We start from the raw sequence: 16,969 nt of genomic DNA, 5'->3' as shown, positions 1-16,969 counted from the left end.
TACAAGGAAACCTTTCAGAGTGCAGGATTGAAAGGTGCCTTGGGTTTTGATTCAGAAAAAAAAATCAGTTATCATGTGTTTGGCTTTGTACTTTGAACATGTTAATTCTCTTCCAGGCCTTGTAATATTTTTTACTGTACCTTTTATAAGAATTAGGAGCCCCATGGTGCAGATTGGTAAATTGCAGTACTGCAATCCAAACTCTGCTCATGACCTGAGTTCAATCCCGGTAGAAGCTAGGTTTAGGTAGCCAGCTCAAGGTCAACTCAGCCTTCCATCCTTCTGAGGTCAGTAAAATTAGTACCCAGCTTGCTGGGGGTAAAGTGTAGATGACTGGGGAAGGCAATGGCAAACCACGCCGTAAAAAGTCTGCCAAGAAAACGTCATGATGTGACGTCATCCCCATGCGTCAGTAACAACTCATGCTTGCACAGGGGACTACCTTTACTTTTAAAAAACCTTTGATAAGAACTCTGGTTCTATCCATGTTTGTATTCTAGGTGTGTGGGGTCTGTCACTGACTATTGCTCTGTTACTAGAATCCTGAAATCTGCCAGGGAGTCCCTAACACAACCCAAGCAGGTGGGAGGGGGACACTAATTACACACAATTAGAAATACTTGTTTTTCTTCTGATCTGGTAGGTTTAGAGAGCACCTGGCAGATTCCAGTTCTAGAATAATGATTAGCAATAATGATTTTTAACCAGAGTAGTTGGATGTTTTCTAAACCAAATAAGGTTACAATCTGTTATATGTGCTGACTTGTAAGAAGAGTTGTATGCTAGTTACTGTGTGGGTTGCAGCCCATAATTTTCACATTAAAACAATTTATGGAATTTATATACATTTTTCTTATTTTACAAAAACCTATTCTATATTCATCAATGGGCATAGGCATACCTAACTTTACCTAAACTTGAGCTATAAACCTTCCCATCATCTCCTTTCAATGCTGTGTTTAAAAAAAAAACCTATAATAAATTAGGGAAAAGGAAAATGTATTCCCATCCATTAAAAACTTTGTTTTCAGTGACTAATACTCTTTTACAAAAAAAGATTACCAAATTTGGCAGAAATCCTAAAACACTGATATAATCAAAGGGGCTCCTGATTAAATGCCTTCCTTTGAATGTACTCAGTCTATACTCTTTCTGGGCTACTTTTCAGATTAATAATATTTTCCCCCATGAACAGAAGACCCTGAACTGTATTACAAACAGCTTTTGAAATTTTTTCTATTTTCAAGAAGTGGTTTTCTGTGTGACATGATGGATTGCTATTGGAGGAACAAGTTAAAGAAGTGGAACCAACAGTGTGCTTTTTCTTTTGTAAATGGAGAGTAGAATACTATTTATGTGCATTCATGTGTTTTGTGATGGTGACTGATTACATTTTTAATCTCATCCTTAACTCCAAGGCAGTCAGGGTGGTGTACATGGTTCTCTTCTCCACCACTTCATCCTCATAACCTAGTTATGAATCTAAGAAAGGGCAACCAATCCAAGGTCATGCAGTGACCCTTTTGGTTGAGTAAAGATTTTAACCTCTGGTCTGCTGCAGTCAGACACTTTATGCACCACATTATACTGACTCTCATACAGCTCTTGCCAGTGACTAGCTGAGTAGCCCTGATTTCAGAGAGGCTACTCTGAGTTGCTATTCTTTGAAATATTCTTGTACAGAAGGGGAGGGCAAGCAAAAGGGACTAATGAAGGTAGAAAAACCAGGGACAGAGGACTGAGAAGGATGAGAGTAGGTGAAAAGGACTAGCAGGGGGAGAAAAAGCAGAGCCATAGGACAGAGGAGCAGCAGGACAAAAGAAGGGGAGCTTTGGATTGGAGAGCAAGGAGTGGTCCGGAAGAGGGAGGATGTATTTGATTTACATGTATTTACATGTATTTGATTTACTTTGAAAAACTATCCACTATTAAAAAAAAGTCTTAATAGCAGATTGAATTATGATTGGAAGGAAAACTGAGACAATAAGTGTTATGTATTTGAATTTCAGTTACATTTCATTTACTAAGCTATTTTGAATCTGCTGTTCTTTTATATTTACTAATTTTACTTACTGTATTTGTTGCTGAAAAGAATATGCGTAATAGCCACTGCTGGACCTCTGCTCCATATTTTTATCCAATCCCCTCTTAAAGCTAGCTATGCTTGTAGCCACCACCCCCTCCTGTGGCAGTGAATTCCACATGTTAATCACCCTTTGGGTGAAGAAGTACTTCCTTTTATCCGTTTTAACCTGACTGCTCAGCAATTTCATTGAATGCCCACGAGTTCTTGTATTGTAAGAAAGGGAGAAAAGTACTTCTTTCTCTGCTTTCTCCATCCCATGCATAATCTTGTAAATCTCTATCATACCACCCCACAGTCAACGTTTCTCGAAGCTAAAGAGCCCCAAGCATTTTAACCTTTCTTCATAGGGAAAGTGTTCCAAACCTTTAATCATTCTAGTTGCCCTTTTCTGCACTTTTCCCAATGCTATAATATCTTTTGTGACCAGAATTGTACACAGTATTCCAAATGAGATCGCACCATCAATTTATACAGGGGCATTATGATACTGAATATATCTGAAATATACAGATGAATCTGAAATATACAGATTAAGTATCAGAATTAACACTAGTAGATACATCATGCAGAAACAGTAGATACCAAATGTCACAAAGGTGTAAGAGGGCAATACTAAACTTAAATTCCCCTTTCCTCAGCCTCATTTTCTGTTGTAGGCAAGGGGGAATCAAATTTTGTTCTTTATGCAACTATCAACAATCATGAAACATGACTACTCTAATATTTGACATTAGTTCTGGTCTAGTTTAGTTTGCTTTTTTAAAGTATAGATAATTACTTGGAAGTGGGGGCACATGTGTAGAATTTTCAATAGTTCCATAGGTTTATTTTTCTAGCACATACCCCACCCACTTAAATGTAGGGGCTTCTGTGGTCATCAGGCTGGATCGAAAGGTATCTTTCTCTTTGTAGAAGGCATCTTCTGCTCTTACACAAGAAGCTTGACAACTACTATGCTGCCTACCTATAGTACTACACAAGCACTTCTTCCAAGCTCTAGCATAAATGTTTGTAGAACCTGGTGGTTGTTTTGATCCTCCCTATTGGAACTATATTTCTACCACCACAGACATTTGTGTTTTGAAATAACTGATCTGAAGTTTTGTAGCATAGCCTCAGATAATTTTCATTTACATAGAAGAATCAATGTTCATGAACACATTACAAACTACAAGACAGTTCCTTACTCTGAGTAGCTTACAGTTTAAAATTCAACCTCTGAGTGGCTCCCCACCAGAGCTGCTGGAAGGGGGGGGGGGTGGAAAGGGATCACCTTGGGGCAGCTGTGGGGAGCAGGGAAGCTGTATGGCAGTGAGCTGGCAGCTTTCCTCCTCAGTGGTGGTAGGAGAGAAGGCCATGGAGGTTGGGGCCACTATGTGCCCCCTGAAAAAATCTGGGCCCCCCAATTCTTCAAATCCTGGCTACGGTGCTGGAAGGTCAAGAGGGCCAGGAACCCAGTGGAGGGATTTAAGGGGGAATATCATATGGTCAGAATGATGGGGATGGGGATCAGTTTTATGAGCAGAGTATCTCACAATGATCTAGCTGATTCCTTGTCAAGATCCACTGGCAGTAGTTCATGAAAGAGCCTCTCTACTATTCACTTTACAAACAGTTTTATTGATAATCTTCCTTGATCCTTTTTCCATGCCATCTGAAAGACCAAGGAACACAGCTTATTGATAGGATGGGAATGATCATCTGGAATTTTTCTTTAGGCACCAGAACAGTTGAAAATCACATCATCTCGCTGAGATGTATTGTCCTTTGTTGGTGAATCGGACGGACTGGATTTTGGAGGGATTTTCAAAGGGGTTAGAGCATGCTGGAATCCAACTGCATATTTCTGAAGGTCATTACTGAGCCAGTTCACCACGTTGCCTTCATGGCAGTGACCTTGTTTGAAAAAGCAGACAGATCCTTCAGTGTTTGATGGATTTTTGTTGTCATCTTTTATTACAATGACCTCCTTTTCCTCCAAGTCAAATCCATAAAGAGAGTCAAAATCACTGGACTGGCTATCAGATGGCTTGGATTTCTGATCTTTATCTTTTTCATTAAGGTTGGAGACATCGACAAAGCAAATCAGTTTCCGTTCAGTATTGACTTTTTGTCTGTCACGGTTATAAAGGTTTACTTTGCACAGGCTTGCCTGGCAGTTCAACCAGTCAATATCTTGAGACATCTGGGTCATTGGAAGAGTGGAATTGAACTCAGAATCTTCTTCCTGTTGAACAGCTTTGATTCCTGTGTAAGACTCAAGGTGATGCATCTTCTTTCATCTTTCCAAGCTCTCCTACTGGTGGGTGGCACCTTCAGCCAGGTGAACACATGGTTTATGTGGTAGCAATGACATCACAAAGCATCAACTCAAACCAGTGATGTTTGGCTGTGCTTTACAAATATATTATGCTTTCTCTATTGCCATCCTGGTATTTTAATTAATTTTATCTGATGTGTTAACTTGTAATTGACTGTATTTCTTGACTGTAAGTTTTATATGTTGTTACCCACAGTGGCCCTATTCTTGGGGAGGGTGGGTTATAAATAGAAAATAATAAATAAATAACTGTATAGTCAAAGGACTACTGGTGCAAACACACCACTGTATTAGGATGTTGATTGATCTGTCAAGGAACATGAAACCTAATTAGGAACAATTGTATTACAAGTTTAAACTTAATCATGACTACAATAGCTAACCTAACAGACCTCATAAAAGATCCTTTCATGAAGACTTTAATCTTATTACTGAATGGAAGGATCTCCACCACAGTGTTAAAAGTGGTCATTACAGGGATTTATCTTTAATCTACGATTTTGTATTTACAGAGAAGATGTAGCGGTGGCTTTAACTGCAGTATTTGTTGAATTACCCAATTTATAAAGCGATACCTGTTTCCTTTTTGCAAATTAACAAAACACCGAATCCTTTCTAGTTGACAGCAAAATGTTGCTTGACATGCCTTTGCTGAAAAGCATGTATGTCAAAAGGTTCTTTCTATAAATGTGGCTCTAATAAATTAATGACTTTGTTCTCTGTTCTGCTTTGTGTATATTCATTTACAGTTTCAGTTATGACCTTCGGTTCAAACAAAATATAATTCTGTTTCTACAACATTAGGATGCATTGCTCAGTATTTACCATGCCCACTGAGGGTTGTATAATTACATCAAAACATGCATACAACCCCATTTTGCATGTGTTTATTGATAAAACCAAAAGTCAGAGTCATGGAGTCCTGTAACCAGGACTGCCAACTCTGAATTTGGAGATACCTGGAGATTTGGGAATGGAGCCTGAGGATGCTGGGGTTTGGGGAGGGAATGGGGGGTATAATACTATAGAGTCCACCATCCAAAGCAGGAATTTTCTCCAGCAGCATTGACCTTTGCTGTCTAGAGATCAGTTGTAATTCTGGGATTTCTCCAGGGTCCATCTAGAGAACAGCAACTGAAAGGACCAGGTGAGTTGAAAAGGAAGTGTGTCCGTGCCAATACCACAGAGACTGCCATGCAGACAATCTCTATTTAATTACCTTCACATACTATCCCCAGCCTCCACAAACTCCCCATTTGGTAGAAAATGAGAGAAAAGGAACTGGTTCTGTCTACAGCTAGCAGTTCAGTTACATCCTGGATAAGGAATATACCATGCAAACCACACACATAGCAATTGTCTAAAAGCTCAAATACACATTACAAAATAGTTTATGTGCATGCTAATGTGGTTAGCTGTCAGCATCTAGGCATCATGCTTTGACTCTTGTCAAAGGATATGGGAATTCCCCCCACTAACAGTAAACCCATTTGTGAGCCTTAAACATCCTTATCAAGGATTAATATTTCTAAAAATTGTTAGAGCTGATTCTAATTAAAACAGAATTGTTTTAACACCACCACCACCACTTCCTTGAGTAGTAGGATGTTCCAGGGCAGCTACAGGGTCAGTTTTCTTGAGATAAGAGAATTCTGAAAGTTTATTGTGCTTTTTGAACATCTGTTTATCCGCATATGTATGCAGAGCATAGGAAAACAGATAAACACTCTGGCTGATAGTGGTAGCTTCAGAAGGCACAAATAGCTCAGTGGTTCAGCACATGCTTTGTATGCATAAGATCACAGGTTCAGGGGCGGAGGAAGGGACTGTGCCCAAGTCTTTATAGCTATTGCAAGTTGAACTAGACAGTACAAACTGGCTTAATGAGTTATTATAAAGCTGCTGTTTGATTAATGTGAATGGATCTACAATTATAGTTTTGCTTAAAGTGATCTGGGTGGATTTTACAAAAGAGGCTTTGTGTTCTTTTAATGGTTATGAATGTTTCCATTTCACCTGCAGAAGTACCAAATTGTACATGATGTTGGTATTCTGTGACTGACACTCCCAACATGTCTTTTCACTCTAAAAAGCCACCATGAAGGTCCTCTACTATGAATCAGGGTCATAGCACTAGTGGAAGGAGGTTTGCATCATTTCCATGATCAGTATCAGGCTACCTTTAAATCCCAATAAGGAAGAGACCCATACCTGTCTTTTTAGCCCAGAAAAGCCATTTTTGATCAAGGGAATAGTATGATGAGGGAGTTAACCCTCCCATTGCCACAGCCTCAATCCACAAAGGACCTATGGTTACCAACCTCCATGTAAGGCCTGGAATTCTCCTAGAAGTACAACTAATCTCCAGACTACAGAGATCAGTCCCCCTGGAGGAAATAGCAGCTTGGGAGAGCATACTCTAAGGAAACCCTAGACCGTGGGTGTCAAACTCATTTGTTATGAGGGCAAGATATGACATAAATGAGACCTTGCTGAGCAGGGTCAGGCTGTGTTGGGCCAGGCCATATGTGTACCTATTTAAGATTAGGTAGCAGAGATATAAACTTTTTAAAAGACACAGACAAACACGACTAAAGATTTAAAAAAAACAAAACCTTAAAACATGCTTAAAACATTAGCACTTGTTGGTCTTAAAGGTGCTTTCTTTGTATTTCTCCCATGGGATCCAGGAAACGAGGAAGCTCTGACTCTTTCCCTTCTTCCCCAAGAGGGGGAGGAGCCTCAACCAATGGAGAAAAGTGAAGTTTTGCTCTGTAGCTCCTGTGCAATTGAACAAGCTTTGCAAAACAAGCTGCAATGCAGAAGGAAGTAAGAGAGAGGGAGAAGGAAACATTAGCACTTGTTGGTCTTAAAGGTGCTTTCTTTGTATTTCTCCCATGGGATCCAGGAAACTAGGAAGCTCTGACTCTTTCCCTCCCTCCCCAAGAGGGGGAGGAGCCTCAACCAATGGAGAAAAGTGAGGTTTTGCTCTGTAGCTCCTGTGCAATTGAACAAGCTTTGCAAAACAAGCTGCGATGCAGAAGGAAGCAGGCAAGAGTCTGTTGCTCAGGGGCCTGATAGGAGTCCTCCAGAGGCCTGATCCGGGCCACATGTTTGACACCCCTGCCCTTGACTGTAAGTCATATCCCTGCCCATGACTGTAAGACAGGCCAGTCAGTCTGACTTCAATACCGGGAAAGTTGGTAGAAACCATTATCAAGGACAGAATGAGTAGGCACATTGATGAACACGGGTTATTGAGAAAGACTCAGCATGGGTTCTGCAAGGGAAGATCTTGCCTCACTAACCTGTTACATTTCTTTGAGGGGGTGAACAAACATGTGGACAAAGGAGACCCGATAGATGTTGTTTACCTTGACTTCCAGAAAGCTTTTGATAAAGTTCCTCATCAAAGGCTCCTTAGAAAGCTTGAGAGTCATGGAGTAAAAGGACAGGTCCTCTTGTGGATCAAAAACTGGCTGAGTAATAGGAAGCAGAGAGTGAGTATAAATGGGCAGTCTTCGCAGTGGAGGACGGTAAGCAGTGGGGTGCCGCAGGGCTCGGTACTGGGTCCCATCCTCTTTAACTTGTTCATAAATAATTTAGAGTTGGGAGTGAGCAGTGAAGTGGCCAAATTTGCGGATGACACTAAATTGTTCAGGGTGGTGAGAACCAGAGAGGATTGTGAGGAACTCCAAAGGGATCTGTTGAGGCTGGGTGAGTGGGCGTCAACGTGGCAGATGCGGTTCAATGTGGCCAAGTGCAAAGTAATGCACATTGGGGCCAAGAATCCCAGCTACAAATACAAGTTGATGGGGTGTGAACTGGCAGAGACAGACCAAGAGAGAGATCTTGGGGTCATGGTAGATAATTCACTGAAAATGTCAAGACAGTGTGCGTTTGCAATAAAAAAGGCCAACGCCATGCTGGGAATTATTAGGAAGGGAATTGAAAACAAATCAGCCAGTATCATAATGCCTCTGTATACATCGATGGTGCGGTCTCATTTGGAGTACTGTGTGCAGTTCTGGTCGCCGCACCTCAAAAAGGATATTATAGCATTGGAGAAAGTTCAGAAAAGGGCAACTAAAATGATTAAAGGGCTGGAACACCTTCCCTATGAAGAAAGGTTGAAACGCTTAGGGCTCTTTAGCTTGGAGAAACGTCGACTGAGGGGTGACATGATAGAAGTTTACAAGATAATGCATGGGATGGAGAAAGTAGAGAAAGAAGTACTTTTCTCCCTTTCTCACAATACAAGAACTCGTGGGCATTCGATGAAATTGCTGAGCAGACAGGTTAAAACGGATAAAAGGAAGTACTTCTTCACCCAAAGGGTGATTAACATGTGGAATTCACTGCCACAGGAGGTGGTGGCGTCCACAAGCATAGCCACCTTCAAGAAGGGGTTAGATAAAAATATGGAGCAGAGGTCCATCAGTGGCTACTAGCCACAGTGTGTGTGTGTGTGTGTGTGTGTATATATATATATATATTTGGCCGCTGTGTGACACAGAATGTTGGACTGGATGGGCCATTGGCCTGATCTAACATGGCTTCTCTTATGTTCTTATGTTCTTAAAAGTTCTAGTCTTGGAATCTCAACATAACTTTGAGTCTGAGATGCACACCTGGCAAATCATGGGTGAGAAACAATATCTGACTGCTTTGAAGACTAAGAGATGACAGCAGAGTGAGAACTGTGAACTGGCTGAAAACAACTTGGGTTATCTTGCTCTAGGTATCTAATGTCTTATCAGAGTATCTCTTTAGTTTCACTTATGCTCAGTTTCTATATTTATTTGTTGATAAAGCAAATATTACGAAGACATTGATATCTTGATAAATATTACGAAGGCATTGATATCATTGAGAGCCAGTTTGGTGTCGTGGTTAAGTGCATGGACTCTTATCTGGGAGAACCGGGTTTGATTCCCCACTCCTCCACTTGCACCTGCTGGCATGGCCTTGGGTCAGCCATAGCTCTGGCAGAGGTTGTCCTTGAAAGGGCAGCTGTTGTGAGAGTCCTCTCAGCCCCACCCGCCTCACAGGGTGTCTGTTGTGGAGGAGGAAGTTAAGATTGTGAGCTGCTCTGAGACTCTGAAATTCGGAGTGGAGGGCGGGATATAAATCCAATATCTTCTTCTTCTTCCACATGACAGTACTTTTCTGCATTTAGCTCACAAAGCTAAGGTACCTCTCAACAGCGCACTTTGGGTACAGATGTTCCACATGTTAGGTAGTACTGCACACAACATGGCTTGCATAGCAACATGAAAACACATTTCAAGATATTTTTAAAGTGTTTTTTTTAACTCAAAATTTTTTATTTTTCAATAAACAACACTTTTCAATACAAATACAGCTTAAATTCAAACACTGACACAATGTATAGGGAGAAAAGAAAGGGTGGGAAAAAAAGAAAGAAAAAGAAAAAAAAGGGAAAAAAAACCCTTGTACTACTGCTCCAAACTCCACAGCCAAGCTCAGAGAACCCATCAAAGAGTCTTTAAATTAAAATAAGACAAAGTTTAAATATTTCTTAGGCATTTCATTTTTTTTTGATGAGTTAACATTTATGTAATCAAAAAAAATAAACCATTTTTCGATGAAATTCTCCCCTGCTTTGGGATTATCATTAAAAATAAGTTGCGACGCAATTTTATCCTGAATAACTATTTCCCACACTTTCTGAAACCAAAGGGTAATTGAAGGAATTCTTGTAGTTTTCCAATATTTTGCTAACAGAGCTTTCCCAGCCAAAATCAAAAGAGAAATAAGTTCTGTTTTTTGTTTAGTATAATTATTATTCGGCCAGTAATTGAGTAGTATTGACTCAGGAGTGCAAGGAATGTGTTCATTAGTGATGGCTTCAATTTTGTTTAGCAAGACTTTCCAATAGGCCTGTACTTTCGGACAGAACCACCAACAGTGGGAGAAAGATCCAATCTCGCCACACCCCTTCCAACACAGGGGAGTAAGGCCTGACCTAGCATGACTCAAAGATAAGGGAGTTAAGTACCACCGTGAAGTGAGCTTGTACTGTTGAAGCTTAAAGTTGGTGCATCTGGATCCACCGATAATGAGTTCCCCCTGTTTAAATCCCATCAGGTCAGCAAAGGTGTCCTCCAGGAACTCCAACTGCCCACTGTTCGGAGAGTAGATAGAAGCAATAGTTATCAAGTGACCGTTTAGCATACCTTTAACAAATACAAACCTACCATTGGGGTCAGCTTTTATGCCTTGCAAACTAAATGATGCGGTTTTAGAAATTAGAATTGCTACTCCCCTCGCTTTTTAAAGTGTTTTGAGTGTTAATTTACTGCAGCAATATATCATTTGTTATTCTAATAGTAAAATAAATCGCTGTGTCATTTTGCAGTGCTGAATGATTCTGAGGATTTAAAATGGCAGGATGGGTCATCTGGCAACAGAGCAGAACTCCCATAACAGAGAAAAACACCATGGAAGCAGTTTTTTTTCAGAAATGATCAGATCAAAAGAGATTTAACAAAGCATGGAAGATACAAGGAGGAAAAGTGGGACAGGCAGATAACTGGAACAAAGTTTCAAAGCTTGCAAAAAAAAAATCCAAAGAAAACAGGATTTAGTTTGGTACTAAAGGGGTAGCAGTAACTCTGTGTAGGAGATATCACAGCCAGTCTCCACTGCTCTCTTATCCAAAAGAAAGGAAACCCAGTTTTATCGCTCCTTGAATATCACATTAACTAGGAAAGTAGGAAAAGCATAAAAATATGGTAAAAACAACATGATTTTCTAAAAATATATCTCCTGCCCACTACAGATGTTGCCACAATGACTGGTTGGTATATCTAATATGTAGAACTCTTCAGCCATAAAAAAAAAAATTGAAGAAAATTTTGTAGCTTTTAACACCCACTGATTATACATATGTAGGTATTAACAAAAGAGTCAAGGTCTTCTCCACAATAGTCATTAATGAATGCTAAACATATTAGTTTCATTTATTTTAATGTTAACTTATATATTGTATAATTTATATTGCTCTGTTTATTGATTGTATTACTTTGTTTTATTGTTATACCATGATATTTTATATCATGCCTTGTAAGCCGCCCTGAGCCTGCTTCAGTGGGGAGGGCGGGGTATAAATAAAAACTAATTATTATTATGAATAAAGATTTTTAATCTCATCAGTCATCTGGCAGAGAGTTTACTTTTCTCACCATAAATTGAAAATTATAAAACACAACAATTAAATCAAAACCACAAATACACATCAATTGCATCTGTTTTCTTATTTAAAAACATTAAATCAAAGTTAATTGTATTACTTTATTGTCATAAGGACCCCAGGCTGAATTATTTTATTGTCATAAGGACCCCAGGTTGAATGGAAAAACAAACTTTGACCAGTCTATGCCAGGCGAGATAATTGATCCTACTCTGATCCTACACTGCTGTCTCATGTAGAGGATCTTCTTTCCCAGTCCAGTTACCGGTACTTCAGAGCCTTTTTAACAAGAAGAATCAGGCACTTAACCAAGTTACACGGCACACATGCAGAACATGTTTTGTACCCACTGAGGTATAGACCTTTCTGTCAGTCAGTATTTGTCCCATGAATTACATTTTGCCCTGTCAGTCTTCCAAAGAGCCCCTCCCATTCTGTCCCCTCAACAATTTAATGCCATGATTCAACACAGATGAAACCAGGAACCCACCCCTAACAGTCCATTCTGACTGACACCAAGGCTCTCTGCCTAAGACTCCTTTCTTCATTACACCGTTTGAAGGTTCTGCTACATTCATTTATAAACAGTGGTTCTGGAATCTATTGGCACCACTATAACTCTCACCTTTATGGTTGCTAGCTCCTGGTTGGCAAACACCTGGAGATTTTGGGGGTGGAATCTGAAGAAGGCAGAGTTTGGGGATGGGAGGGGCTTCAACTGGTATATAGCCAGAGTCCACCTTCCAAAGCAGCCATTTTCTCCAGATGAACTGATCTCTGTCACCTGGAAAGCAGTTGTAATCCCAGGAGATCTCCAATCACCACCTGGCAACCCACTTGCTTGGCTCATCCTTACCACACTTGAGTGGCTTCCACAATACGAGGTAGTGGTAATTAGGGTTGCCAGCCTCCAGGTGGGGCTTGGAGATCTCTTGCCTTTACAACTGATCTGCACCTGGCAGAGATCAGCTCCCCTGGACAAAACTGCAGCTTTGAAGGGTGAAATCTATGGCATTGCACCATGCTGAGGCCCCTTCCCTAACCCCACCCTCCTTGGCTCCACCCCCAAAGTCTCCAGGTATTTTCTAACACAGACTTGGCTGGTTTGATTGTTGTACTATGAATTTGTAGGCCTAGGTTCAAATCCTTCGAGGATTTGTGGTGGACTAAAAATGTTATAAATTCAATAAATAAAAATATAGTGACGCCTCTGGGAGTGACCTTGGTTCAGTCACTTTCTCTCAGTCTAATTTACCTCACAGTAGGGTTGCCAAGTCCAATTCAAGAAATATCTGGGGACTTTGGGGGTGGAGCCAGGAGACTTTGGGGGTGGAGCCAAGAGACATTGGGGCGGAGCCAAGAGCAAGGGTGTAACAAGCATAATTGAACTTCAAGGGAGTTCTGGTCATCACATTTAAAGGGAATGCACAAATTTTTAAATGCCTTCCTTCCATAGGAAATAATGGATAGGGGCACCTTCTTTTGGGACTCACAGAATTGGACCCCCTGGTCCAATCTTTTTGAAACTTGGGAGGTATTTTGGGGAGAGGCACTAGATGCTATACTGAAAATTTGGTGCCTTATCTCAAAAAACAGGGCCTCCCAGAACCCCAGATACCTGCAGATCAATTCCCCATCATTCCCTATGGGAATCGTTCATGGAGGTGCATGATGGCTCTGGGGGCGGGGCTTCCCCTGCCGGCCAGCGGGCTGGGGGAAGGGGGAAGCCTGTAAAACCGGGGGATCCCCCTCTGGGACCTGGGGATTGGGAAGCCTACCTCACAGGGTTGTTGTGTGGGGGAAAAGACATGAAAAGAGTCATTGCAACCTGAAGAAAGGCGTGCTAAAAAAAAAACTAACCAAGATAAATAGACGTCCAATTATTTTATATGTTTTCCTATTCCTTCTACTGTCAGGATTTCCATACCTCGGCCAGGGCGAAAAATAAAAAAAGTGGAAAAAGCTATGTGCCACTCAGGTTTTCTTGTGGTTCTTTAGTTCCTCTAAACGAGAATCGCGGCGAAGGGATTGCAGCCATTCTACATTACACAGGAATGAAACTGACGACCGTTGCGGCAGTTGGGCTATTTTGGCCACACCCCTTCCCCAGGCGGTCATTCAACAGGAAGATATAACGCTAGCAGAGCGAGTAAATGCAGCTGGCCGCCACTCTCCTTTTACGGTCACCGTGTCAGCTGATTGGTGGGAATCTTAAGTCACATGGTCTCAGTAGGCGAGGCGAGTCACAGTGGCGACGTATCTGCTTGTCGAGCCTATTCAAACCGGATGGCGGGAAGGCGGGAGGTTCTCCTCTGAGGTAACGGGAAGGTTTCGTGGCGCGGAGGGGAGGTTGGTCGGTCGGAAAGGTGGGGTTGTGGTTTTATGGCTGAGGTGCATGTAGCGCATGTCAGTCCGTGCTTGGCAAGGCTCCCTTGGCTGCATCAGGGAGTGGTCTGAATTAAGTAGCGTTTAGAGAAAGTTGCTGGAGCTGATATTTGCCCGGTTGTGTGGTGACGGCACTCTGCATCTTCTTATACGCATTCTCTGCCAGTATTATCAATGTACTGTCATGGGTTAGGACTGGAGTGACCATGGTTCATATCCTCCTCCCCCCAATAAAGTTTGCTTCGCTTGCTCCAGTTGCAGCCTCTCAGCTTACTCTAATAGGGCCGGTTTTAAGGCTGAAATAGAGGAGGATGGAGGAAGAACAACGGAACTCCCCTAACTGGGAATTCTGGGAACTTAACATAAGACTTTCTGCATGCAATGTGGTCTACTTCTGAGCCATAATTTCCTCCTGTTGAAAAATATTTCCTAGAGCTGTATTAGGTCTGAAAGCCAGATGAGAATTCTCAAAACTTGCTTTGGATGTTAATATTTCTACAACATCTGTAAAACAAACAATTTCCTTTGCAGGTCAATTGTAAAGATGCTGAAGTTTAAATACGGTGCACGTAATGGTGTAGAAACAGGCGTTATGGAGTCCATTGCCAGTCGTGCCTCTCGACTTAACCTGCTCTTTCAGGTTAAAACTTTTTTAAAAAAATTATTTATTGAAACATTTATATCCCGTTTTCCCTTTTTGTTCAAAACTGTGCAAGTGTACTTGTTCAACATCAATATCCTGCAGAGCTAAAGTAGCAGCATCTATTTTTGTGTAAATATTCATGACAATCTGATTTCAGAGTTGTGTATTTCTCTTGCAATTAAGTAATTGCTGGTCATGGAAACAAATGTAGGCCACTTGTGTCATCTGCCCTGCACTGTTAGTCCCAAAGGTACAAATAGGGTAATGTCTGTGGCAGTGGAAATTGACGGAAGGTTATTTTGAAGAGTGGCCCATGGGGCTTTGATGAATACTGCTCTTTTCTTATGTTGCCAGCTGGGAAAGCCAGTTGCCAGTTAGAGTAATAAAGTAACTTTCAGTGCAATCCTTTGTGGAATTCCTCTGCATAGTAGCCTAATGATTTATGTACACTCAAAGTTATGTTTTAAGGGAACCGCAGTTTCTCTCACTTAAACATATACAACTTGGGCAGTACATTACATATCCTTTTAAGAAGGGTGCATTTGATTTCTGAATAATAATAATAATCTGTTACTGTAGATGGTTTTGCTGGAGGAGCCAAAGAAGTGGTGATGGTACTTTTTCCTTGTTTGCTGCTTTGCTTCTTTCAGTCACAGGGCAGTTGCTTTTAAATGACTGGTGTAAAGATTGAGGTCCCTGATTACAGCACTAGAGCAGCAACATTTGGAGGTGACAGTAGAAAAAATTCACTTTCCTGAATGATTTGCTATAAAGTAGGAGAAAATATTTGTTTTATTTGGTTTAAAGCAACCCACTGGAAAATTAACTTCTATAACTTATTCAGATGTTATCCTTCTGTTTTTGCCTGAGGCTCACTGGTTCTTGCCTTTGTTACCAGGGTAAGCTGCCTTCTGTGTCACAACAGCAGATGTCTCTACTTTCCAGGGAAGGCATCTTGGACTCCTTAATGGTGCTTTTTGAACAATGCAGCAACCCCACCTTATTGAAAATGAAGCATGTGGATAACTTCATTAGAAAGTGTATGTTTTCCTCACTTTTTTAGAACTGAAGAAAAGTGCAAGAGCAAATTTATTCTTTGAAGGGTTTGTTCTAAAGAATATTAGTATAGTAATAGGAGTGTGTCTAGGTATCATACATGCTGTCTTTTTGCCCTGATTGTGTGTAGGAGTTATATTCTCAAACTAAAAGGAGTATGTGTCTATTGAATGTGGTGGCTGTGGTGACTCCTGCTGGGCTTTGGTTTGAGGCAGAGGCCTGCACAATGTAAACAGCAGTACTGTAACTTTATAGCCTTTATTTTTGCTAGTTGAGGACATAGAAACACATTCAAATATAGTAGTCAGAACCTAAAGCAGATACCTAAGTATAAGGGCTAGAAAGACTGCCTAGGAAAAGTTATATTTCTCTTGTTGGTCTGCAAGGTGTATTTTCTTTGAAAGGCTTTCCTTGGGTGGAAAAGTGGCATGAAATGTTTTAAATAAAAATCAGTAAACATCAACTTTGTATTTAGGAAATTGTTTTTGAGGGTAAGGGCTAGTGTAACTGCCGAAATAGCTATGGGCCAACTCAAATTAGGGTTTCTCTAAAAAGAATTCTGAATGGTGGTCTGTTACTAACAAAGCCATGTTATTGAGACCCCCCACTGCTTAATTATTCACTGACTACTACTTAATTCATAAGTAAAACAATGATAAAAGATAAATACTAGAGAGAAGGCATTTGCAAAAGTTTTGTCAAACCTCTTTTCAAAGGTGCTAATGCCACTGATGCCAACCTTGTGAGCAGAGGGGATGGATATTCACCAGCTCATATTGTAGTGTATCAGGCTCACCCACTGATACAGTTTTATTGGTTCTCCTCAGTTAGTGACTCAGGCCCCAAAACTAGTGGCCCAACTGAAGGGAGGTGATCCAGGTACATCATCACCACTTTCTTTTATCTAAGTTTTTTTTTTTAAAGAGAAGTAGGAACATAGGCTGCAGAGTTAAACTAATAGTAAGAAGTGGAGACAAAGAGAAGCCAAAAGTTGCATAGCAGATGATCTACAATTGATACTGCCTGTGGGGATTAAAAAGAGGTCTTTTATCCAGGACCTGGATAGCTCAGGTGAGCCAGATCTTTTCAACTTTGGTTAGTGTTTGGATGGGAGACTGCCCTTAAAATACCTAGTTGGGAGGCAGGGGCAGTCTCATCAGCCACCTTCTCCAGACTTCCAGTAGGGGGTCAGTCACCAGATGTCGACATGACTTCCAGGTGTGCACACAAACACAACTCCGCCCCCCCAAAAAGAGATCTTTT

General features: G+C 40.9%; 1 protein-coding gene across 6 annotated transcripts in view; it reads left to right on the top strand.

Annotated features, from left to right (window-relative positions):
* Nucleotides 1–13,848: 13,848 nt before the first annotated feature.
* The window catches only part of CIT (citron rho-interacting serine/threonine kinase), a 131,966-nt gene continuing 128,845 nt past the window's right edge, over nt 13,849–16,969 (top strand). For 4 of the 6 annotated variants that reach the window (XM_060249944.1, XM_060249947.1, XM_060249942.1 and 1 more), the window contains exons 1-3: nt 13,849–13,939; nt 14,539–14,647; nt 15,549–15,690. In XM_060249944.1, the coding sequence (XP_060105927.1) occupies nt 14,552–14,647; nt 15,549–15,690 (238 nt within the window). In that variant the 5' untranslated portion in view covers nt 13,849–13,939; nt 14,539–14,551. The remainder of the gene's footprint in view (nt 13,940–14,538; nt 14,648–15,548; nt 15,691–16,969) is intronic. The other 2 variants (XM_060249945.1, XM_060249943.1) reach the window with 1 other exon arrangement.

Source organism: Heteronotia binoei, chromosome 11, assembly GCF_032191835.1.
Source record: "Heteronotia binoei isolate CCM8104 ecotype False Entrance Well chromosome 11, APGP_CSIRO_Hbin_v1, whole genome shotgun sequence".
NCBI lineage: Eukaryota > Metazoa > Chordata > Lepidosauria > Squamata > Gekkonidae > Heteronotia > Heteronotia binoei.
Note: the sequence above shows the minus strand (reverse complement) of the source record. Positions and strands in the feature narration are given on the sequence as shown.